Here is a 24,634-nt window from a genome sequence, read left to right on the forward strand (position 1 = left end):
TGTGCTATATTCACTTTTGACTTTAACTGATTTATATAATTCATATATTTGAGGCCACTAATCTGGGCACTCACAATTGATTTTGATAGATTTAGTTTGCTAATCTTCAAACGAAATCCCTTGTTGGCACGGTTACCGGATTTATATTTTTTAAAAGGAGCACTTTGACAATCATCAGCTTTTTTAAGAGCTGCTCTGCTTTTTTTGTTGTTGCGGTCAGTTAGTAGAGGGCAAGTAAGTAGAGGATCCTTACAACTCATTTTATATCAATTGTAATACTCAAAGCCAGCTTAAAGTTACAACTTGTGTGACGTAGGTGGCCAGGTGGGCTGGAGCGCTGGGATCTTGCTTGTAGCACATTGATGGAAGATGAGGCCAGAACTCCTTTGACGTGAGTTTATTTAAAAAAAACAACAACAACAAAAACAATAGGGGAAATTCAAATTTGAAGCATTGCAGGTGGAATTCAACCTTCCACGTATTTAGAAGTGGTTAACAGGCATAGAAAGCACCATTAAACAACAGACAAGGGCTATTTACAGAAAAAGTCAACCAAAGGTGTAAAATGACAACAAATCTCACCGATAATGGAACACGTACCTTCGCAAAACACAATCTGAGTTCATCAGAAATCTTTCTTAAAGGCAGCTTATGGGTTTGTGATTTTTTAACATTTATTTTCACGCCTCGATCCCCTCACTTTAAAGTTTTAAAATCTGTGCAGAGTGAGGGGTAAGTGCGTGTAAGATCAAGCTCAACACAGCTTGAAAAGGACAAGGACATTGCTGAAAAGAATGCCCGCGAGGCACAAGGTGACAGGGAATCACTTTGACTCACTCCGAGTGGTGATTGCATAATAGTAAGGCACATCCGTGGCCACTGCGACTATCCCTTGATCCCAATTGCTTGTGTGTCCCATAGCAGCTATGCGTGCAGTGCTGGGTAAGGACCCCACACTCGGCCTGACTGCATCTGAGGGTATGTGTGAATGGAAAAGACCTGTGCGCTGTGTAGGGGATACCCAGTAACTTGCAAGAATTGAGAATAGTGGACTTGATTTTTAGCAAATTCACTTTAAAACCTGGGCAGCAAAGGCCCACAATAACATTTAAATAATAAAAAAAAGTCATATTTGTAATTAAAACACTTCTTCAGTTCCCACACCCTAACTAGGCTCTGGGTACCATTGCCACAGGATGACCCAGTAAATGCAGAAGGTAGAACAATTCATTTCTGCCAGGTGGCCACTCTTCAACTAACAGGTGCCAGGCTGACCGAGTGCTCCTTCTGAAATAGAATTTGCATAGTGTGCATAATACTTGTGCCTGAGGATGCTGAACAGTACGGAAACAGGGTAGTTAGTTTTGATTCTGTTGGTGACCGCCACTGACTCCGCTTCAGTCACCTGCCATCACACCAGACAGAAGGGATGAGCAGCATCAAGTATCCTGTGAGCCTGCCCGGCGGTGCAACGCTGGATAAGGCAAGCCTTGAACTCATGTCCTCCATGCTCGTCACAGCACAGAGAAGGACAACGCACACACGGGACCAGGGCTACACTCTTAGAGATGCTGTGAAGGCCACTTGGAATTTCTGCATTTGAGTGTAGTATCTGGCGATTACGAACATGTGATCAGAGGTTGGAAGTAGTGTTGCTGCACTGTGCTCATGGAGTGGGTAAAGGGCAGGGTCCCATCCTAGCAGGGAAGGGAATGGCATTCGTAAAAAGGACATGATGCCTGGCATGCGCTGCTGAATAACCTGAACTTGGCCACATACTCAGGCCAGTCTCTATGTGCCCTTAGTAACTCGTGCAGCAGCCAAACGTGACGGACCCTCAACCAAGACAGCCACTGTGGACAGGTGGATGTCGGGCCCACCTAAGGCCATTTAATGGATGACCTTAGATTCTGGTGAGGTAAGATGTACATTCTGTGGACTAGGCAAGACTACAGGATGAGGCAAGTGGGAGAAGAGAGGAAACAGCTGCATCCAATTTAGGAGGCGCAGGAATGCTGGTGAGACAAACTAGTATAAAGATTATAAATGCAGACAAGAGAAGAGAGTTTAGAGATGCATTCTCTCCAGGAGAAGCAGGACTGCTGGGAGACCAACAAGAGCAGAGTTTTTAGAGACTCAGTCTCTCCAGAAGAAAGAAGCAGGATTGCTGGGAGATGAGAGCAGAGAGTTTAGAGATGCAGTCTCTCCAGGAGAGTCAGGACTGCTGGACGACAAGAGCAAAGAGTTAAAAGATGCAGTCTCTCTAGGAGAAGCAGGACAGTAAGTGAGAGAAGCAGGGGTAGAGAGGAAAGAACTGTATACTCTTCAGGAGAGGAGGCAGGACTGCTGGAGAGACTAGCAGGAGCAGATAGATTAGAGATGCATTCAGGAGGCAGCACTGCTGGAGAGACAAGCAGGGGTAGGGAGGAAAGCTGTATCTACTCTGGGAGAGGCGAGAAGGCAAGTGAGACAAGCAGGAGTAGGGACAGAAGTGCTGTATCTACTCTAGGAGAGACAGGCCTGCTGGTGAGGCAAGCAGTTCAGAGAGATTAGAGATGCATTCTCTCCAGCAGAGCCAGAATTGCTGGTGAGACTAGAAGAAGTAGGGCCATGAAAGCTGGACTCTCTTCAGCAGAGCCAGCACTGCTGGTGAAACAAGCGAATAACGAGAAAGAGGAGCTGGATCTACTCAGGAATGCTGGAGAGACTAGGGGTTTTGATGAGAGAAGAGGTGAATTTTTTGGACAGACATGAGTTGTAGTGAGACAAACAAGCATGTTGCAATAATTACAATATCTTTCACAGTCAGAAGAAATTACTTCTGTCTTCAAGGTAGGACAGGTTGGGTAAAGGATCCTCTTGCGTTCACAATTGTGCAAGGACAGACAACCCAGGATTCTTTTGGATTGCACACTGAGGTGATGTTGGATAACTCCATCTGTCGCCATGAACTGTACACACATGTTGTATATACAGTACGTTCACCGAACGTAGAACTCTCCCAACAGGTGGAAAACTCCGCAAATAAAGCACAGCCAAAATGTGAAAAATACATTCCACAGGTTCTGACAGGATGTCCATCCCCAGCGTCACGACCACTGTGACCCATTGCTGGATCAAGGAATAAAACTCCCAACTAGTCGCGTGCTGCTTGCTCTCGGTCTTGAAGGGTCAACATAATGAGGGTGCTCCTCTGGCCTTCCTGTCCCTCTCAATCCATGAGCAATCTATGAGCCATCTATCCTACCGTGCTCCACAAACTGGAGGTTACTGGCATACCGTCTGCAGGACAGATGGACCAGGGGAGAACTGTCACCCACTCAATCGATACAAACCACCATGGACGTCTCTGCACCACACTCCTTGGAAGGGAGGACCCACATCCTGGTCTTCACTGAGGCATTATGTTGTGCTGGAATGTTACCTAATAGTAGACTGAACCAACTTCTAACACTTGAGCCATCCTAATCTTTTTGAGTTGAGCTGCATCTTGCTATATGATGGGCCTTTGTGCCCTCAAGGACAGGCTGAGAAGGTTGCTGACCTGTAACTGACTCTAGTTTTTGTTGGATTACACTTTAGGCTCAACTTAATCCTTTCCTAAGAGCCGAGTTAAGGATGAGTAGCCCCTCGCTGGGGACTAGTGACATACTCAATTCGGTCATTGGAATTTCCCTGGGGAGCAAATGCTGGAGCAGTGCACAATCAACACCCTAGGCCATCCTCAGCTTGCAGTGGTCCCTTGCTTCAAACTGTATATCCACAGAAGTGGACGAGCTCTCTTTGGGGTGTCTAGCAACGCTGCTGGTTTAGAGAAGACCTACGCTGCTCACTAGGCGAGAAGGTGGCCACTGAAATGCATAGAGATCACTTGAAGCCTTCACTTCAGCATCAAACTGTGTCCCTCATACAACAAATAAACAAATATGTGGAATTCACTAATTTATGTATTGTGAGCTCCTAAATGTTCCTGTTATGGGGAAGCGGGGTGAAGGAGTAAGGTTCTCTTTTAGAGGTGCAAAGGTAAGTCAAGGGTAAGGCTTTGTGCATAGCTTCCTTTGGCCCAAGCCTTCTGGCACGAGCTGGCACCTGCCTCTGTCCACCACAAAAACACCCTCCACTGAATCAGCAGCCTGCAGCCAGTGATGCTGAATGAGTGTGTGTCCATACGCTACCTCTGGACAATGTCGCTGATCTCCTTCACAGAGGACAAAAGCTTGCTGAAGTCTTGGCTGGCAGCAGGCCCACTGGAAGCAGTAGCAGGACAGATCTGCAGCTCCCGCAGACTGTTCTCCAGCTTGTTGATGGCCTCGCGGAAGGCGAACTTGTTGCGCATCTGCTGTATGGAGTCTACGTAACTTACGCAGAAAGTGTAGAGGTTCTTGCCTGCCTCCAAGACAGCGCTGTGGCTGGCCATCTGCTCAGAGTTTTTGTTGATGGCTACACGGAGCGCTTCGCTGCTCTCCAGCACAACGTCCTTAGTGATGGTGCCACTAGCAATCCTCTCCGGTGGCTGTCGAGTTTTCCGGAGGGAGACTCTGGTGGGGATGTGGGGGATAAAGGCAGTGGAGGATTGCTGGTCACCACCATGGGAAGCTGACGGTGATGAGGTCACCCCTGAGGGAGCGGTTGTGGTGGGTGATGGCTTGTTGGAGGGTGATTGCTTCATTACAGAGGGAAGCAGAGGTCGCTTGAAGCCCTCACCAGTCTGAGAGGACTTGGCTGTGTCACTGCCTGTAGAGTCTGAGCCCTGAGGCAAAGGTTTCTGTTTGGCACCTGGTGCTACATCCCCTGCGGTTTCGTGACTTGGGCTGTGCAAAGTCTTGCCGGGTTTCCCTATGGAGGAAGAGGAGGAGGAGGATGGCGGCTGGGGAGGGGAAGCCCTAAATTTTGATGATTTTGACTTGTCTTTTGCAGGTGGCTCACACGTCTGTTTGAGTCGCCTCAACCTCGACTCCTCCACAGGCTGCTTGACAGTGACTGGGCTCACAGTAGAGTTCTGCTTTGAGCTGGTTTCTGAAGGCACTACAGGTCCTAAGGCACTAGATTTGGCGCCATCGTCTTTTTGAAGCTGGCTCTGTGAGGAAGGTGAGGCTGTGGGTTGTCGACGACCAAGTCGTGGGGTTAGGCTGGGTGGACTGGATCCGGGGCTAGACTCTGGATCTTTAAAAACCTCATCAGTAGGTTCTTCATTTTTCTTTAGGGTCCGAGGAGGGGGTGTCACTGCACCCCGTGGAGCCAAATCGACCTTGGTTTCATTCGCTCTCTTGCGGGGTAAGGCTGGTTTCTCACTTTTATGGCCTCCAAAGGTGGAGGAGTCAAACAGCCGACCAGTAGACTGGGGATCACGTGGCAGAGTCACAGACTTCCACTCTGTATCCTTAGCCCCATGAGGAACACAGGAGGCCGAGCAGGAACGCAGAAAGCGGCGGGTGGAGTTGAAGCTGCTCTCTTCTTCATTCGCTGCTGCCTGTTTACTGCCTGCTGGACTGGATTTCTTCCACAGATGAGGGGACATAAACCCTAAGGTCCCATTAGTGATCGTCAACCCATTGCTCTGGAGCTTTAGTGAGTCGAGAGGTACCCCTGTAGAGTTCAGGAATAGGCCATTGCTGTGCTCTCGTCCGTCGTCCTCAACCTTCCGCTCAGAAGCATGGGTTTCCGGTTCACGGAAAGAGCTACTACGCTTGGGAGGTGTGGGCGCAGCCTTCTTCTTCTTTTTCTTCAGGACATCAAAGAGACTTTTCTTGTCCTTGGGGATCAGACGCTCATCTTCATCCATAGCTGGCCGCTCCTTGCGTGGAAGCAGAGGAGAGGCTGCTGGCTCAGGGTCGGGATGCTCTGGGAAGATACAAACATATTTCAACAAACTGTTAAAAATGCAACCATGGACCTCACACATGCAGGTACATCTGCACCCAGTTACAGTGACACACTCCAAAAATTAACTTTCAGAATAATATTCTTTACATAGAACACATGCCACCAAAGCAATGGTCTTGTGCCGCATAGGAGTTATTTTTGACTCTATCGCACTCATGTGAGCAGCTTCGGAAAGATTAATATTGTAAATGGCCTTACCATGATTGGACAGTGTCCTGCAAATTTATTTTATTTATTTATTTATTTTAGCTGTTTTATATCGTGCTCATATACTACCAGAGTGTCCTGGCGCGTAAAAAGAAACAGGTAAGTGGCCGAAGGGAAAGAAGAGAACAGAAATTTTCTTTTTCAATGAAGAAATTAATAAGCAATTCTGAAAAGATAAGTTTTAAGTGCCTTCTTAAATGTCACAAAATTTTCAGTTAATCTCAGGGGGAGGGGGAGAGTATTCCAAGTCCTGGCCGCGGTAACAGCAAGAGATTGGCCTCCCAAGCGAACTCGCTGAAATCGGGGTACTCTTAAAAAATTGCAATCTGCTGAACGCAGAGCCCGAGTAGGGACATAGCGGGAAAATCTGTCTCTCAGATAAGAGGGGCCAAGGTCATGAACTGCTTTGAAAGCTATAGTAAGAATTTTAAAGGTTATCCTCTGCGCTACTGGCAGCCAATGTAGTTCTTTCATGTGAGTCCGAGTACTTTCTCTATATGGCACATTGCACAGTAGGCGAACAAATGGCACAAAGATCGCTGTGCCGGCTCTAAGCTTGCACAGCTACTCACAAGACATACTGTATGATGGTCAAGTACTGGAGCACATGCAAGTATTGTTTCACACGTCTAGGCATGAATAGGGTTTCTACTCTTCTACTGAATGTGAATGCTGGGCTTTTGTCACTATACTAGGTACTAAAGGTAGCCTGAAGAAGGCTACTTCACCGTACTCCGTAGGTGGTGTCCTCTGACCACGAGTACCTATTTAGTATAATTAGGAGGTACAAATCTGAAGAATAAGAAGCATTAAAAATGCAATAGGTCTCGCTTTTCATCAAGTTAAAGCCATTTGCTTTGCTATACAATACCATTATCAAAGCAAATGGCTTCAACTTAATCAAAGGCGAGACCTATTGCATTTTCAAAGCTTGTTTTTTGTTCCTATAGAAATGGAAGGCTCTCAAACACTTCCTCAGATGTTCGAGGACAAGAGTTAAAATAGTAATTCACCTTATTCTTTTTCGTGGGCATAGTATAATGGGTGAACTGCTGTTTCATTCACCTCAACTTCCCTTCCTGTGCCCTTCCGTCACTGCCCTACTTATGATTTGTTCCGTAAAACCCTGAAAACCCACCTTTTTAAGCAGGCCGTTGAGTAATGCTCCCTGCCTCAGTTTGTTATGTCTGTTATGAGCGCCAAGAAACCGTCTCGGTGTACGTGCGCGGTACAAATTTTTTAACATAACATAACATAACATCAACTAACAGTTTAAATGCTAGGGTCTCAGCGGCATTCTTTAGCCGCTAGGGAGAAATAAGCAGAAATGCTCATCTGAGTCAATGGTGCTGCCACCTATAGGCAATTATAAATCTTTGAGTTGACGATGGTAATAGTAGATCTCTTATTTGTTGGACGAGGAGTAGAAGTAAGGGTTCCAAAAATTGCACCTTTCTAAAGCGGTCGCAATAGTGGCGCGTATGTCTTGTTAAGGTGTTAGCAGTGCTGCCCTGACTATACGTTCATTGAACAGCAGCGCAACCCCAAGATAAGGATGGTAATAATATTAATAATTATAATACTAGTGCATCGCGAATGACCAGTAAAGACCCTCATTTTGTTACGGTGATGTGGAATTTTAATATTGATTGGAACGAAAGTCTCGCTTTCTGAACAGTATTGCAGCAGTAAGGTGAGGTCACTGAATCGACAGTCTTGTCCCCTCCCCCATTGTAATGTAGCTCATCATAAATTGCGCCCCCTTCTCGTGTTGATCTGCTTATTAACAGACAGAGAGAAAGTTTGAAACTCTGCCCGGGAAGGCTTGAGTTTTGCAGACTTGGCGTTTGGATAACGTTGTTTATTTAAAATGGCATTTAAATGCACTTGCTTCAAATCTTGAATTCAATCTTCCAATATGTAATTGTGAGTCTCTTAGTATTTAATGGTTAATTTTCCAAGATGCATTTTTTTCTCGTGTGTGTGTGTCCCTGATCTATTCATTCGAAGGGTTACATGAAATAAGCGCAGTACCGCAAAGGCAGCCGCGTGTTTACTTTTGCATCCCGCTTTCACTTCGAGTGAAAGCGTGATGCGAAAATAAACATGGGGCTGACTTTGCCAAAGCTGAGAGAGAAGAAAAAAGTGCATGGGGACTAATGAAGGAGAGAGTGTCACGCCGCTGGAAAAAGAGCAAATCCCGGTAGGGGGGCGGGGGGGGGGGGGGGTTGGGGGGAGGCAAAAGGAGACAAGGCGGCAACAAGGAGGGACTAAGAAGCCTCCTTTACAATGAGAAGCCAGCGTTTTGCATGCAAGAGGACACGAACCAATTAAAAAAATGGGCAGGGCTTCAACTCCGCTTCCGAGAGCTTTGGAATCTGTATTGATTCCAAGAAGCTCTCGTATGATGAGAGCAGCGCATGCGCGCTGCTTTCGCCAGCCGAGACCTAAAAATGAATACTAAAAGCAGCAGGGGACCCAGCAGGTGCAGATAGGAGTCTGCAGACTAGGTATTGGAGATGGTGTGAGTGAACTCTGCAAAACTTTGCAAGAGCTGAGAACAAAACACAAGTGCTAATGAATACAGAGAATCGTGGGCAAAGAATCATATCACTCATGGACCTCAGTTTAAAAGCTAGAATAGTTGGCAAGTCACAGCTCACAGTTCCACACTGCAGCCTTCATCACAGTGCATGCAGCAGTTTTGCAGGATGCAGTTCTGCACCTTATCCTTGCATCCTAGTGCATGTAGGAAGTGCTGCAGGATCCAGTTCTGCACCTTCGCACACATCCTAGTGCATGCAGCGATTACTGCAGGATCCAGTGCTTCACCTTGGCATGCAGCGAGTGCTGCAGGATCCAGTGCCAAGCCACAGCTAGCTGCATGGTGCATGCAGCAAGTGCTGTAGGATCCAGTGCAAAGCCCTAGCATGCATCTTCGTGCTTGCAGTGAGTGCTGCAGGATCCAGTGCCAAGCCGCAGCCAGCGCCAGGTGCATGCAGAGTGCTACAGGATCCAGTGCCAAGCCTTAGCATGCAACCTAGTGCATGCCTTGAGTGCCACAGGATCCAGTGCCAAGATGTAACATGCATCCTCTTGCATGCAGCGCGTGCAGCAGGATCCAGTGTCAAGCCGCAGCCAGCCACCTGGTGAATGCATTGAGTGCTGCAGGATCCAGTTCCAAGCCGCAGCCAGCCACCTGGTGCATGCGTAGAGTGCTGCAGGATCCAGTGCCAAGCCGCAGCCAGCTGCCGGTTTGCATGCAGTGAGTGCTGCAGGATCCAGTGCTGCGGCTTAGCATGCATCCTAGAGCATGCTGCGAGTGCCGCAGGATCCAGTACCAAGCCGCAGCCAGCAGCCTGGTGCATGCAGCGCAGGGTGCAGGATCCAGTGGCAAGTCGCAGTCAGGTGTATGCCTCACCCTGCAGCAGCTCAAGGCTGCATATAATACGCTGCTATATTTGTTGGTGTTGGCTTTTACTGGTGGGTAAAACAGGTGTGAAATATGGAGAAGAGTTGGATAACAAGACTGTAATATTCACAGATTCTGAAGCGGGTATGTTGAATGAGTGAGAGGTGCTCTACCAATGGGACATGTTAGAGAGAGAGAGCAGAGCAAAAGAATGTTATGATGCAAGCCTAAAAATCAAACATTCAGACAGATGCAGGATGATCCTAGCATACAACCACACGTGCCAAATTCAGCAAATGCTTTCACCAACATCATCAGACAAAGCATCTAAGTAAGAAGGAAAGAAATGGGACTAATCCATCTAACCAAGCCCGAGATGGCAGTACAACCAACTCCCCAAAGAACACCACAAGGCCTGAGAATACAGACAGTCCTCTACGTTCCCTCTAAGCAGCTGTCATCCGCCCACTAGTCCCTCCAAGTAGGAGGAGAGAGACAAGTGAACCCCACTAAAACTCACCTATATCCCCAAAGCCTCTTGCAGGAGGTCCTTCGGGACTGTCGCAGGTAGGCAGGCTGTCGGCAGCCCTGCGGGACGTCCGGGTCTTGGTTGGCAACTCAGGAGCCTGCAGAAAAGGATTCACCGCAGCTCTGAGCCCTTTCTTTCCCAGCTCCTTCTCCACCTCTGAAAACAAAAGAAAGAGGTCAACACACTGAATGTACAACCTGATGAGACAAACATCTGTCACGTCCTCCTCCTAGAAGAAGAATTTACCAACAGGAGCTCATTGTACATAGGACTGGTCCTGAAGCTGCCAAGGCCAGTACAACGTTGTCACAGGGTTTCCCTCCCACCTTTCAGGCAGTACATGATTAACACACTCAAGCCTTACTCCGTCACACTTGCAAACAGGACATTACCATCGGATATGCTGGACTCCTGAAACATGGTCTCAAAAGCTTGGTGGATTTCAGCAAAAGAGGGGCGGTCTGCAGGACTCCACTGCCAACCTGCGGAAGACAGAATGCACTTATTGACACCCGCTTATCTCTTCACCAAAGAGGACTCTTCACCACAGAGAGGCTATTGAACAAAATGTACAGCCATGCACTCCAGCAAGAGACAACTCGTGCAGACAAAGTCACTACGATACTCTACATTTGGTGTCCCGCATAAAGCTACACATTTACCGATGTATCACCCACTAGCAGCACACCCCCACTGAATATTTTGAAAACTTTCCCCATGTCTCTCATTAGGGGTTCCGATTTTCTTTGCGCCTTTATTGTTAGCAACATTCTGAACGGTCCACCACATGAGTAACAATCTTAGTTCGTTTTCAAAGTAAAAATAAGCTTTTTTACATCTTATTCTAGGATAGATTAGTGGGTAGGACACTTGTCACTGATAAAGATTCTAATGAAAGACAACTACTGCTACTTAATATTGCCTCTTCCTCCATCACATGAAAGATTAAGGAAAAAGCTCCTGACCTCCAACACCAGCAATCCATCATGGTTATCTTCCTTAAATCCATCTATATTAGCATATTCTGTATTAACCTATATATTTTAACATTACTGAGCATATTATTAAAGAATCCAAACACCGAACTGATGTCAAACTCCTGAACACACCACAAGTAACGTAAAACCCTTACTGCAAAAACAAGGGCTCGCTCAGCGTTGTTACACATTCCCCAAGAAGCCTCATCTCTATATGGAAACCACAGACACCAAAGAATCCACTGGAACAGGAAGAGGCAGCTCCACCATTTGTGTTTCAATGCAGCAAGAGGAGGCGGACAGGTCGTCAGGGTTGCAGTTTTATTCCTGATAGACCACTGGGTCACACTCTAGAGAATAAAATGCTCCTGGTTACCCAGTATTGTGCAGGGACGCCAATTCTGCACCCCTTTTGAACTTAAAACACTTTTTAGGCACAGCCACTGCCTTTGTCTACCTCACATCTCTTCTTGATTAGATATTAATTTTATAAGTGGTGCACATGTCTCTGGAGACTACCACACTCTACTGCCTACCATCTCCCTCCAAAATACATACAATCGAGTCCCACAAACGTCATTTTCTTGTAGGATGCAGAGTCTGCACTGTCCACCTGGAGGTTCGGTTTCTAAATATAAGATTACAAGGAAGTATTCTCATCAGCATAAGCCCATACATTCAGTGTCGGCACCACAAATCTCAGATGGACCATCTCCGATGCTACTAGTTTTAAGGTTTCCTCCAAACCAAATTTCTCAGGAGAGTTCAATCTAGTTTTCTGAATATTAGCCCAAAAAGGGAGACCAGCATATAGACCAAATGTGTTTCAACAGCAAGGAAGTACATTTTCATCCTAGAAGCATAGATGTCCATATCCACCGGGCTTTCCAAAGAGCTTACCCTCACAGGTCTTCAGAGAGTTCTCGATTTTCATATTTCTAAGAAACAGAGATAGGTGTGCTGAGCTAGAATTAGGATATCCTTAGCAGCACAGGCTCTAATAAACGTAGAGAAAGAATGCTATCCGTATAAAAACGGCAAGGTCCCAGTCTATCAGCTCTAAAGACCAGGAGCGTCTCCGACTAAACTACTATTAACAAACTCACAAGAGCAGGACTAGCTGCCTGCATCAAGGAGACAACCTTCAAAGACTCATGCATGGTTTAAGGGCCGCAAGTGTGATTTTATTTAACGTGCATACTGAGACAGAAGGATTAAGTTACCCTGTAAGCATCTGTTCGTGACATAGTGATGTAGATTCACATGCTCCTCCATCTAGTTTTGGGTCCAAAGTTGTGCAAGTTGTTTTTCTCCGTGGACGACTTTAGAGTTACGAGACAGTGACTCCTCCTCTCGGTGATACTACGCATTGGCATTTGTTAGATTGTTTTCCCGCAGGCAGGTGAGAAAGGAGTGTAAGAAGAGTACTAAATGTAAATCTATCACATAAGTATGTAATGTAACTACAAGGGCCGCTGGCATCCATTGAAGAGGGAGGGTGCATGTGAATCTACAGCACTACATGCACCGAACAGATACTTACAGGGTAAGTAATCCATTCAATGGCATGTGTGGCTGTGTATACACATCCTCTGCATCAACTGTAAAGCAGTTCCTCCTAAAAAGTGGTGGCAAGCCGGTGGGAGTTGCAGTAGTCTGAAAAAAAGTACGTAGCACGGACTGACCTACACTGGCTTGTGCTAAAACATCCACACAGTAGTGTTTGGTAAATGTGTGTGGAGTAGACCATGTAGCTGCTTTACAAATGTCAGCTATGGGAATATTTCTTAAAAGAGTGGAATGTGCTCTAAGAGTAACCAGTAAAGGTATTTTGGCTCTGATGTAGCTAGTTTCAATACAGTTGACTCTCCATCTCGCTATGCCTAATTTGGATATAGGGTTACCTTTATGAGGTGGAGTAAAGGCTACAAAGAGTAGCTTTGTTTTCCTGAAAGTTTTAGTTCTATCCACATAGAACATAAGAACATAATTACTTACCTGTAAACTGTGGTTCTCCAGTATTGGTGTCTTTCATAGATTCACATGCTTGAATATTCCCTGTCGAAGTGAGAGTCCCACGGTACATAAAATAGCAGTAATATATGCATATATAAATAAAAATTACCATAGTTATATATATATATATATATCTATATATAACCTACTGGCGGTCGCCAGTAGGTATATATAGTTAGGATTTTTTTGAATAGGGATTTCTGAAAATTCTATGTTGAATAACTTTGGTGATGGACGGAATTGGCTGAAATTTTCAGGAAAATGGCACATTTTGTTTCTGAGCGTCCCCTGAAAGTTTGGGGGGGGTTTCGTCAAGCAGGGGCCGAGAAAAAAGGGGAGTCCCAAAACGTGTTTTTAACATTGAGTTTTCCATAGGGCGGTTGGACTCACTTTTAGCTCGAACGGCTGAATGGATTTCCACAAAACTTGGCAAAATTGTAGGGACTGGTAGCCCAATGTGCCTTTGCTATGTCTCAAGATATATGCTCCAGTGGTTTTTACGAAAATTAACTTTAAAAAATATATATTGGGCTACATTGGGCTATATATATGTTAGAGCCCAAATGTAGCCCAATGTAGCCCAAAGATGGCCACCAGAGACAAAAAAAACAAATGATGTCATGAATGAAGTAATATGTGACATGATCAGCAGTGGATTGCGGGTGCGCGATATATAGTTAGTGCAACTAACTATACATGCGAATTTCAATGGTTTTGTGTGAGTAAAATAAGGTTTTGTAAATGCTAATCCCTAACTATATATGGTCTATAACCTATGGTTTTTTCAGTGAATTTTCAAGGTTTTGTAAATGCTAATTCCTAACTATATATGGTCTATAACCTATGGTTTTTTCAGTGAATATATATATATATGAACAACAACAGCTCCGGTCATGAAAGAAGCCGTCTCACAGGGGGGTCCGTGATCAGGGCACCGGCAGCCCTGTACAATATTGCCCATACATACACATACATAAAATACAGTAAAATATCCAAAATTTAAAAGTACCATAGAACAGAATAGGCCCATAGAAAGCCTAAAGGAGAACTCACTTTAATAACATATCAGTGTCATTATGTATTGGTCCACATTCTAGCCAATCAGGCTGTAGCTCCCTCTAGAACCTTCTCCTCAGAAGCCCAAGTCCTCAGATTTTCGTAGCACAATAACCAAAAGTGCCTGAGGAGAAAAGAGCCTCTGAGGGGAGGAAGGGAGGGTCACATGTGAATCTATGAAAGACACCAATACTGGAGAACCACAGTTTACAGGTAAGTAACTTATGTTCTTCTCCAGTATTAGGGGTGTCTTTCATAGATTCACATGCTTGAATAAGAGTAGAAAGCAGTAAATCATCATACAAGTCATAAAGGCAACACAAAACTCCAAGCATACAAGAACATATCATTTAATATGTAATATATCAAAATTCAAGAGAGAAAACAAACCTTTATGACTGGAGGCGGGTAGCCACAGAGGCTCACCTTATTGAAAAAGATTCCGCAGCACCACTTGTCCCACTGCTGCATCTGCGGCGTCTGTTGATTGCAGACAATAGTGCTTCGTAAAAGTATGGCTGCTCGACCACGTAGCAGCTCTGCAAATGTGCCGTAGAGGTACCCCCGCAAAGAGGGCAGTAGAAGTTGACACAGCTTTAGCTGAATGAGCTCGTACTGGAGCAGGAAGGTGCTTGCCAGCCCGTTGATGACAAAAAGTAATGGTAGAAGAAATCCACCTAGTAATAGTCTGTTTGGTAACAGGCTGTCCTTTGCAGATCGGGCCATAGGCCACGAACAATTGGTCTGATTTCCTGAATGATGCAGTACGCTGAATGTAAAACTTGAGACAGCGTTTCAAATCCAAGGAATGCAATGAACTTTCAGCAGGAGTTTGTGGATCAGGAAAGAAAGTCTTTAGAATGACAGGTTCATTGAGATGGAAATCACTTGGAACTTTCGAGATAAATCTTGGATTAGTATGTAGTGTAACAGCCTCATTGGAGAACTGGAGAAAAGGAGGCTGAATTGTGAATGCCTGAATGTCACTGACACTCCTAGATGATGTCAAGGCGAGCAATAGAGCAACTTTCCACGAGAGGAATTTTAAGCCTGCTGAGTGGATGGGCTCGAAAGGAGGTAGGAGGAGCTGAGACAAGACCAGATTTAGGCACCAAGCAGGTGGAGAACGACGAATGGGTGGAAACATACGGAAGAGGCCTTTGAAAAACTGTTGGATGATTCTAGAGGAATACAGCGAGGTGGAACCATCATGACGGAAGCGGGAAAGTGCTGCCAAAAACACCTTAAGAGAGGAGTGAGAAAGTCCTGCCTTTACAAGGGATAGGAAGAAAGGTAGGATTTGTTCCGGTTTGGCGGTCATTGGATCCAAGGCTTTGGTGTGGCACCAGACACAGAAATGCTTCCATTTCAGTTGATAAATTTTAATGGTGGAAGGAGCGCGAGCGTGCGCCAACACTTCTCTGCAATCTGCGTCGATGGTTAGACGCGCAAATTCATTGTGTTCAGGTTCCAGGCATGGAGCTGGAGGTATGCCGTATCTGGGTGGCAAATCTGCCCTTGCTTCATCGTGAGGAGGTGAGGCAGAGGATGAAGCGATATTGGCTCGTTCTGGGAGAACAAAAGAAGGTCCGAGAACCAAGGGCGTCGCGGCCACTTGGGTGCGATCAGGATGACACGACAGGGTTGAAGCTTCATTCTGTGTAACAGGCGCGGAATCAGAGGAAGCGGAGGGAAAGCGTAGATGAATTCGTTCTACCAGTTGATCGAAAATGCATTTCCGCTCGACTCTGTGGGGATGACGACTTGCAAAGCGTTGGCATTTCCTGTTGGCGGCAGTCGCAAAGAGATCCATCTGCAGCTGGCCCCACTGACGGAAAATGAACTCGAGAGTTGGTTGATTGAGTTCCCACTCGTGATTGTCCGAGAGAGACCTGCTGAGTGAATCCGCCAGAACATTGGAAACACCCAGGACCACAAAGATGGCTGTAAGATGAACTTGATGATAAATCGGTAATTCCCATACCTCTTGTGCTTGTCAAGAAAGCAGAAGGGACTTTGTGCTGCCCTGTTTGTTTAGGTAATGCATGCTGGTGGTGTTGTCTGTCCTCACCAGCAGAGATTGGCCCTGTACTATCCTCTGGAAAGATTTCAGGGCAAGGAAGATCGCAAGAAGCTCTAGGCGGTTTATATGCCAAGTGCGTTGGATTGCAGTCCACCTCCCCTTTACTGACATTCCTTCGAGATGCGCTCCCCAACCCTCCAGGGACGCATCGGTTGTGAGTGTCAGAGTGGGAGTTGCGTCTTAAAAAGACCGACCCATGGATATGTTCGGAGGGTGAGCCCACCACTCCAGTGCCATCTGAATGCGGGGCGTTAGAAGGATCCTGTCACTGAATGATCCTGAAATCTATTTCCACTGCTTGTCTAGATCCTCTTGTATGACTCTCATATGTAACCTGCAGTGGGGGATCAACTGTATGCCCGAGGAAGCCATGCCTAGGAATGATTTCAACATCCGGACTGAAACGTACAGCTTTGACTGCAGGAATCGTACCATCTTGAGCATGCGGTCTTGTCTTTCCTGGGAGACAAAAACCTTTGCCAGCCGAGAATCTAGTGAGGCTCCTAGAAAATCTTGCGGCTGTGACGGGCGAAAGTGTGACTTTTGGCAATTGATGGAAAGGCCCAAGTTTTGAAAAAGTGCGATGCAAAACTGAGTGTGTTGGTTTGCCAGCTGGAGGTTCGGAGCCTTTATAAGACAGTTGTCCAAGTATGGATAAAATTGAATGCTTTGTAGGCGCAGAAAAGCAGCTACCGGGGCCATGATAATGGTAAAGACCCTCGGTGCTGAGCGTAGGCCAAACGGCAGAACTCTGAATTGGAAATGTAGGTGTCCGACTGAAAAACTGAGATACTTTCTGTGCCTGGGGTGTATCGGCACGTGAAAGTATGCGTCCTGGAGGTCGATCGTGGATAAGAACTCTCCGGGATTGAGATAATTTAAAATTTGGAGCAAGGTCAACATTTGAAATGTTTTTGACGTGATGAATTTGTTCAGGGCCCTTAAGTCCAAAATGGGGCTCCACTCTCCCGACTTTTTCTTGGCTAAAAAGAAGCGGGAGTAAAACCCCTGGCCTTGCTGGCCTGGTGGTACGATCTCGATAGCACCCTTTCTGATCATCAATTTTACTTGAGCCAATAGTTCTTCGAAATGGGGAGGGGGCAGACCAGTAGGTGGGTGATTGGGAGGAAATTTTGTAAACTCCGGGGTATGTCCTTTTGAAATCACGTCCAGGACCCATTGATCGGAGGTGATGTTGGACCAATTCAAGATGTAATTGGAGATTCATCCTCGATATTTTTACAGTTGGTGGAAAATTGACGCTGGGACTGTCACTGTTTCTTTGCATTTGAACCACCTCTGTAGGTGGTTTTCCTCTGGTATGGTCCTCAGATTACTTTTGAGATCCACTGACAAGGAGGATGTGTACGTAACTGTAGGTACAGGTTGTATCGCTTTAAACAGTTATTTCTTTCACTGATTTGTTGGGTGTATTATTTAGTTTACACATTGTTAACAGTAGCAACTAGTTACGAGTAGTGGCCCTGATGAAAGCCAAGGGACGTCTTGCCCGTTAGGCAGAAACATGTTGGCCCATATTGCGACAGTTATTTGTTTCATACTGTCGATTGCGCTGTTCTTGTTTTTTAATTAGGGGATAACCGGCAAAGGAATACTTACCAGTCCCAAAATCGACAGACGTCCTCCAGACCATGTGAAAAACACAAAGAACCTAGGAGGTCTATAGGCCAATTTAGTTTGGCCCGACTGACTTGTGATTACACTATGTCAGTAGGTGCTGCAGTCACCATTAGGTAAAATTCTAAGGAACAAGAAGAAGAGCAAAGGTGCAATGAAATAAGAACCCAAAGCAAAGAGCTAGTTCAAAAGATGGTCAACATGATCCAAATCATCTCATCATGGATTACCATCAAACAGACCTGGTCGACGGTAAGGCAGTCGTCGACGAAGTAGTCGTCGACGAGTAAGGTCCCGTCGACGGACAGCAGCCCGTCGGCGATGCTGTAATCTTGGCCGACGACGAGGAGTGCGTCGTCGAAGGACGTGTTGACGGTGGTTTCTTCGTCGACGGAGTTGATTTGATAGTCGTCGACGAGATCTTTAAGATAGAGGTAATGGGTCTCACCTCATGGGTAGCCGTCCACGAGGTGGACGTCGTCAACGTAGTCCTGGAAGGCATAGAACATGTCGTCATCGACGCGGAGACAGCATCCATGGATTTCGTCGTCGACGGACGCGTCGACGAGCCAGTGCCCGTTTTTGAGGATGATGGCATGGCTTTGGACAGTGATGCCAGAGAACCAGGTCTCGTAGGCATAATTGGAGGTAAATCCTGTGGGGAGACATCCTTAGAGATTTCTACAAGTCTACTTTTCTTGAGAAAAGGAGAAGGCATCTCTGGCTCCGACCCACGCTTCTGAGAGGTCTTTGACTGGAAAGAAGAGATAATCTCATCCTCCGAGACCACAGAGTCAGTAGTCTTCAACTTCTGAAGCCACAGAAGCAGACAGGCCTCTCTGTCCCTTAAAGTTTTAGGTGGAAAAGTACGGCAGTACTTACAGTTCTTCACTTGATGGTCCGGGTGGAGACAGTAAATACATTTACTGTGCGGATCTTCATGAAAGAGACACAATTTTCCAAATGATGGACATTGTTTGAACAAAGATTTCCTTGAGGAAGACATCTGAGAAGAAAAAACAGCTATGTAAGAAGAAAAACTGAGCAGAGCTCAGGGAGACTCCCTTCACACGACGTGCAGTAGAAAATATGAGGACTTGGGCTTCTAAGGAGAAGGTTCTAGAGGGAGCTACAGCCTGATTGGCTAGAATGTGGACCAATACATAATGACACTGATATGTTATTAAAGTGAGTTCTCCCTTAGGCTTTCTATGGGCCTATTCTGTTCTATGGTACTTTAAAATTTTGGATATTTTACTGTATTTTATGTATGTATATATAAATAACTATGGTAATTTTTATTTATATATGCATATATTACTGCTATTTTATGTACCGTGGGATTCCCACTTCGACGACGGGGAATATTCACGCATGTGAATCTATGAAAGACACCCCTAATACTGTTCTTTTTTAATCTAGGGTACGAAGAGCTCTTTCTGCTACAGAATCAGGGCTAGGAAAAAAAACTGTGAGCTCAATAGATTTACTGATGTGAAACTGAGAGACTACCTTAGGATTAGTTCGAAGAACTAGCTTGTCTTTATGTATTTGAAAGGAAGGTTCCTCTAAGGTCAAAGCCTGAAGCTCACCAACACGTCTGAGTGAGGTAATGGCAACCAAGAATGCCACTTTCCAAGAAAGAAATTGAAGTGAGCTTGAGTGAAGAGCCCCACAAGGGGAACCCATGAGTCTTGTTAGAACAATGCTAAGGTTCCAGGAGGGTGCTACAGGAACCCTAGGAGGAATTACTCTTTTCAGACATTCCATAAATGCTTTAATTACAGATTTTGAACAGTGAGAAATGCTGCCTATTTTGGAGATAAGCAGCCATGGCAGTGAGGTGAAACCTAATGGAAGTATGGACTAAATCAGCCTTTTGCAGATGGAGTAGGTAACAGATAACGCCTTGCACCGTGGCTTTAATAAGATTCATTTGTTTAGGTTGGCAGTAGCAAACAAAACATTTCCATTTTGTAGCATAACATGCTCTAGTTGTCAGCTTGCATGCTTGCTTGAGAATGTCCATGCATTCCCGTGGCAAGTTAAGAATGCCAAACTCTCTGACATCAGGAGCCAAACTGCTAGATTGAGAGTTTTGTTGTCCAGGTGTCTGATCTGTCCTTGATTTTGAGTGAGAAGGTGCGGCTTGTTGGGGAGCTTCTTGTGTGAAACTACTGAAAGAGCTAGTGGTGTTGTGAACGAGGGCTAACGTGCCCAGGTGGGAGCTACCAGGATCATGGAGAGATGTTTGCCAAACCAGAAACCAAATGAGAGGGAGAGGTGGAAAAGAGTAGGCAAATATCCCTGACCAGCTCATCCATAGTGCGTTGCCCTTGGAGAGTGAATGTGGGGACCTGGAGGCGAGGCTTGGGCATTTTGTGTTTTCGCCGCGGTGAAAAGGTCTATTTGAGGGAACCCCTCACCTTTGGAAGTAGGGAAGGAGGACAAGCAGGGGGAGATTCCACTCGTGGATCTTTTGGTGCGCCTGCTGAGTAGATTTGCAAAACTGTTACCGTCTTACGGCAGATATTCCGCCAAGAGAGGAGTGTGGTGGTTAAAACCATACACCACCCCCCCTGTTTTTGTAGATAGTACATGACAGTCCTTGTCTGCCCACACTAGGAAAACCTTGTGAGATTGGTGAGGAAGGAAAGCCTTCAGTGCTAGGAAGATCGCATGAAGCTCCAAGTAGGTAATGTGTAGGGATTGATGTTTTGCATCCCACAGACCTTGTACTGTGAGGTCTCGTAGATGGGCACCACACCCGCCTGTGGTGAGAGTGAGGTGAGGAACAGGGTCCAGAAAAGACTGCCCCTGTAGTAGGCTGTTGGTGTTCCATCATTGCAGAGAATGCAGAGTTGGCAGTCTATCAACACTAGATCTTCGAGGTGACCCTGTTACTGTTACCAGGGGCGTACTAAACATTGCTGTAGGGTACGCATATCCAACCTCATGTAGCGAACTATAGCAACAGGTCCTTTAGGTCCAGTGTTGCCATGAAGTCGCCCTGTTGGATAAGTGGAATGACATCCTGTAGGGTGACCCTATGGAAATGTTCTGAGAGGATGCACTGATTGAGGGGTCCAAGATCTAAAACTGGTCTTAGTGACCCATCTTTTTGGGGAAAAAGGACAGTATAGATAATACACTCCTGATCCCTGCGGTTAAATTGGGACAGGTTCTATAGCCCCTTTGAGAAGAAGGGCTTTGACTTCTTGTTTGAGAAGTCTTAGATGATCCTGTGACAACCTGTGAGTGCGAGGTGGATTTTGGGTGGTGTGGTAATGAGCTCTAGACAACAGCCATGTTGGATAATGTCTAGGACCATTCTGTCTGTGGTGATAGATGGATTCCTAGATGGGGTAGAAAGATTGTAGTCTGCCTCGACAGGGGTGGAGTGGTTGGAGGGAGTGGAGGACTGGGTAGTCACTGCTTTTCAGTGGGTGTTGCACCATGGGTGGGGTGGAGCTAACCCTGCAAACTTTCCTTATTGTTTTCGCCTTGGACAGAACCTCTAAAAGGAAAATGGTACTTACCAGTATGCATCTGTTCTTGGCATGTAGAGCTGAAGAGTTGTACACTTTGCCTAGAGCGGCATCCGTTTGTTGGGCAAGGATGTTTGCATGTTGTTTTTGTCTACAAAGAAGTTCTTGTAGTCACAAGTTTGGTGACTCCTCCTTCGGTTGAAAATGCGCACAGGCATCGGCTCCATCGTTAGATTGTTTTTTCCACGTTGGGGTAGATGGAGTAGTGAGAAACAGAAAAATGTCCATGTGTAATGTATCTAAGTAAGATAATACTGGAACAGATAGAGGTATCCGGGGAGGCGGGTGGGGGTATAAAACTCTGCAGCTCTACCTGCCAAGAACAGATGCATACTGGTAAGTAGCATTTTCCGTTTGAGGCATATGAGCTGCAGATTGTACACTTTGCATAGACTATACAGCAGTTACCTCTTAGCGGTGGCTACGTGTATCTGTTGCAGTAGCTTGAAATAGTGTTTTTAACACAGTCTGGCCCACACTAGCTTGTTGTTTTGCTTACACATCTACACAATAGAGTTTTGTGAAGGTGTGTGGGGTAGCCCAAGTTGCTGCTTTCCATATGTCATCTAGGGGAATGTTGCCTAAGAATGCCATTGAAGCCCCTAGTTTGCGTGTAGAATGAGATCAAGGGGGAATGGTTAATGTGCGTTTGGCTTTGATGTAGCATATTTGTAAGCATTTTACAATACACCTTGCAATTCCTGTCTTGTATATAGGATTACCTTTATGAGGTGGGGAGAAAGCTACAAAAAGTTGTTTGGTCGGTCTAAAGATTTTGTTCTTTTTATGTAGTAACATATTGCTCTTTTAACATCTAAGGTGTGTAGAGCTCGTTCTGCCACTGAGTCTGGTTGAGGAAAAAACACTGGCAGTACAACAGACTGGTTGAGATGGAAGGCAGATACTACTGTGGGTACCATTCAAGCAAAAGGAGCCCTAGGGGGAATAATGGAGGAAGCCACACCCCACTCAATCAATATTCAACAACCAAGGCCTCCCCCACCTGACACCACTTCACGTTCGGCCAATGGCAGAGTTAGACGACCAATTGTACTACTGCTCTTGGGCAGTAGTACAATTGGTCGTCTAACTCTGCCATAGGTCGATTGTGAACTGGTGTTAGGTGGGGGAGGCCTTGGTTGTTGAATACTACTTTGGGTACAACTTTGGGTTAGTGCTAAGAACCATTTTATTATGATGGATTTGTAAAAAGTGATTCTTGTATTGTTAATGCCTGGAATTCACTGACTCTTCTGAGAGATGTGATTGCAATTAGAAAAGCTACGGAGGAGTCACCAACCTCGTGACTACAAAGACTTCTTTGAAGACCAAAACAACATGAAAACATCCGAGCCCAACACCAGATGGCGATCTATGAAAAGTGTATAATCTGCAGCTCAAATGCCTCGAACAAGATATTACTGTAGGCAGACTGGGCTTGCTTTTGTTGGGAGGTGGAGGCGTATGTGATGGCAGACTTATATGCACCCCTGTAGCCCGTGCGACAAAAGGACCCTCTAGGAGTTGTCATATGTACCACTCCCATAGCCTTAGCTGTGTCAGTATCCTTTTTCATTTTTATCAAGGGTAGTGTCTACTTGTGGGCCAAAGAGGTGTTCTTTGTCAAAAGTTAAGTAAAAGACAACTCTCTTGGGTGAATTGTTAGTTGTACAAAAATCCCTATTTCATTATCTCATACTTTCATACTTATCCGCATACACTTCAAGACCCCCAGACCCTACTAGTCAATCAACACATATATGATGAGAATGGCAAAGAAATACATAAAAAGGTTATTTTATTTGAAATTCAATTTCTATATCAAATTTTTCGGATAAAAACACTTCAAGTACATGAAGAATAATGTTAAAAACAGAACATCAATATATAAAACAAGCATTGGAAATGCAATACGTCTCGCATTAGGAAAGTTTGAGCAATTGGTATTGTAAATGACACTTTTTTTATTTATGTGTTGGTTTTGAAAATAGCAAAAGTAATAGCTTTGTCAGTTACAATGTCAATAGTTTTAACTTTCGCAAATGTGACACCTATAGCATTTGTAATGCAATGTGTGTTGTCTTTACGTGACTTAGATGTATTGATATTGCAAATAACAATGGCTTTTAATTTTGTAAATAATTAATACTTAAATAAAATTTATTGTAATTTATAAATGGCAATAGCTTAAACGTTTGTAATTTAATTTTGTGAAGATTATGTTCAGTGTATTTTATTGTGACGAAAATCCAAGAACATTGCATTTGCACCTGGTGGTGGATGTGGTGGTGGATGTGGTGGTGGTGGTGGATGTGGTGGTGGTGGATGCGGTGGAAGTGGTGGTGGATGTGGTGGTGGTGGTGGATGTGGTGGTGGTGGTGGATGTGGTGGATGTGGTGGTGGATGTGGTGGTGGTGGTGGTGGTGGATGTGGCGGTAGATGTGGTGGTAGATGTGGTGGTGGATGTGGTGGTGGTGGTGGTGGTGGATGTGGTGGTGGATGTGGCGGTGGATGTGGTGGTGGATGTGGCGGTGGATGTGATGGTGGATGCGGTGGTGGATGCGGTGGTGGATGCGGTGGTGGATGCGGTGGTGGATGCGGTGGTGGATGCAGTGGTGGATGCAGTGGTGGATGCGGTGGATGGGGTGGATGGGGTGGATGGGGTGGTGGTTGTAGTGGATGTGGTGGTGGATGAAGTGGTGGTGGGTGTGGTGGTGGTGGTGGGTGTGGTGGTGGTGGTGCATGCGGTGGTGGTGGATGCGGTGGTGGTGGATGCGGTGGTGGTGGATGTGGTTGTGGTGGATGTGGTGGTGGTGGATGTGGCGGTGGATGTCACGGTGGATGTGGAGGTGGATGTCGTGGTGGATGTGGAGGTGATGGTGGAGATGATGGTGGATGTGGTGGACAGTGCACACAGTCAGAGCAGCGTGCACCAAAAACAAACACAGCCCATACAAAACCGAAACAGCATGTATCAAATGCAGAGACGGTTCACACAGAACATGAGCACCGTGCACCTAAAGAACACACAGCCTATGCACAACTGAAGCAGCATGCATTAATAGTTCCGACAGTACACATAACACGAGCAGTGTGCATCAAAGTACACAGGGATTAAGCAGCATGCAGCCAAACCAGCATTTCCCAAACAGTGGGTTGTGTGACCCACAGGTGGATCGTGCGCCAGTTTAGTCGAGTTGAAAAAGTCCCAGCATATGCAAGCAATTAGCTTTTCGATATTGCTACTTAATAATAAATGTAGCAGTATTAGAAAAAATGACATGG

The 24,634-nt window shown here is 45.7% G+C and overlaps 1 protein-coding gene and 1 non-coding gene across 5 annotated transcripts in view; both read right to left on the minus strand.

Moving 5' to 3' along the window:
• Window positions 1-381: 381 nt before the first annotated feature.
• Window positions 382-24,634, minus strand: part of ABL1 (ABL proto-oncogene 1, non-receptor tyrosine kinase) — a 266,841-nt gene continuing 242,588 nt past the window's right edge. For all 4 annotated transcript variants that reach the window (XM_086924806.1, XM_086924805.1, XM_086924808.1 and 1 more), the window contains exons 9-11: window positions 10,424-10,513; window positions 10,023-10,187; window positions 382-5,841 (exon numbers count right to left, since the gene is read on the minus strand). In XM_086924806.1, the coding sequence (XP_086780932.1) occupies window positions 4,172-5,841; window positions 10,023-10,187; window positions 10,424-10,513 (1,925 nt within the window). In that variant the 3' untranslated portion in view covers window positions 382-4,171. The remainder of the gene's footprint in view (window positions 5,842-10,022; window positions 10,188-10,423; window positions 10,514-24,634) is intronic.
• LOC147718006 (U4atac minor spliceosomal RNA) lies at window positions 7,525-7,650 on the minus strand. Its single transcript, XR_015296206.1, has one exon. It is a non-coding gene; the product is annotated as a U4atac minor spliceosomal RNA (small nuclear RNA).

Source organism: Lissotriton vulgaris, chromosome 5 (genome assembly GCF_964263255.1).
Source record: "Lissotriton vulgaris chromosome 5, aLisVul1.2, whole genome shotgun sequence".
Taxonomy (NCBI): Eukaryota; Metazoa; Chordata; class Amphibia; order Caudata; family Salamandridae; genus Lissotriton; species Lissotriton vulgaris.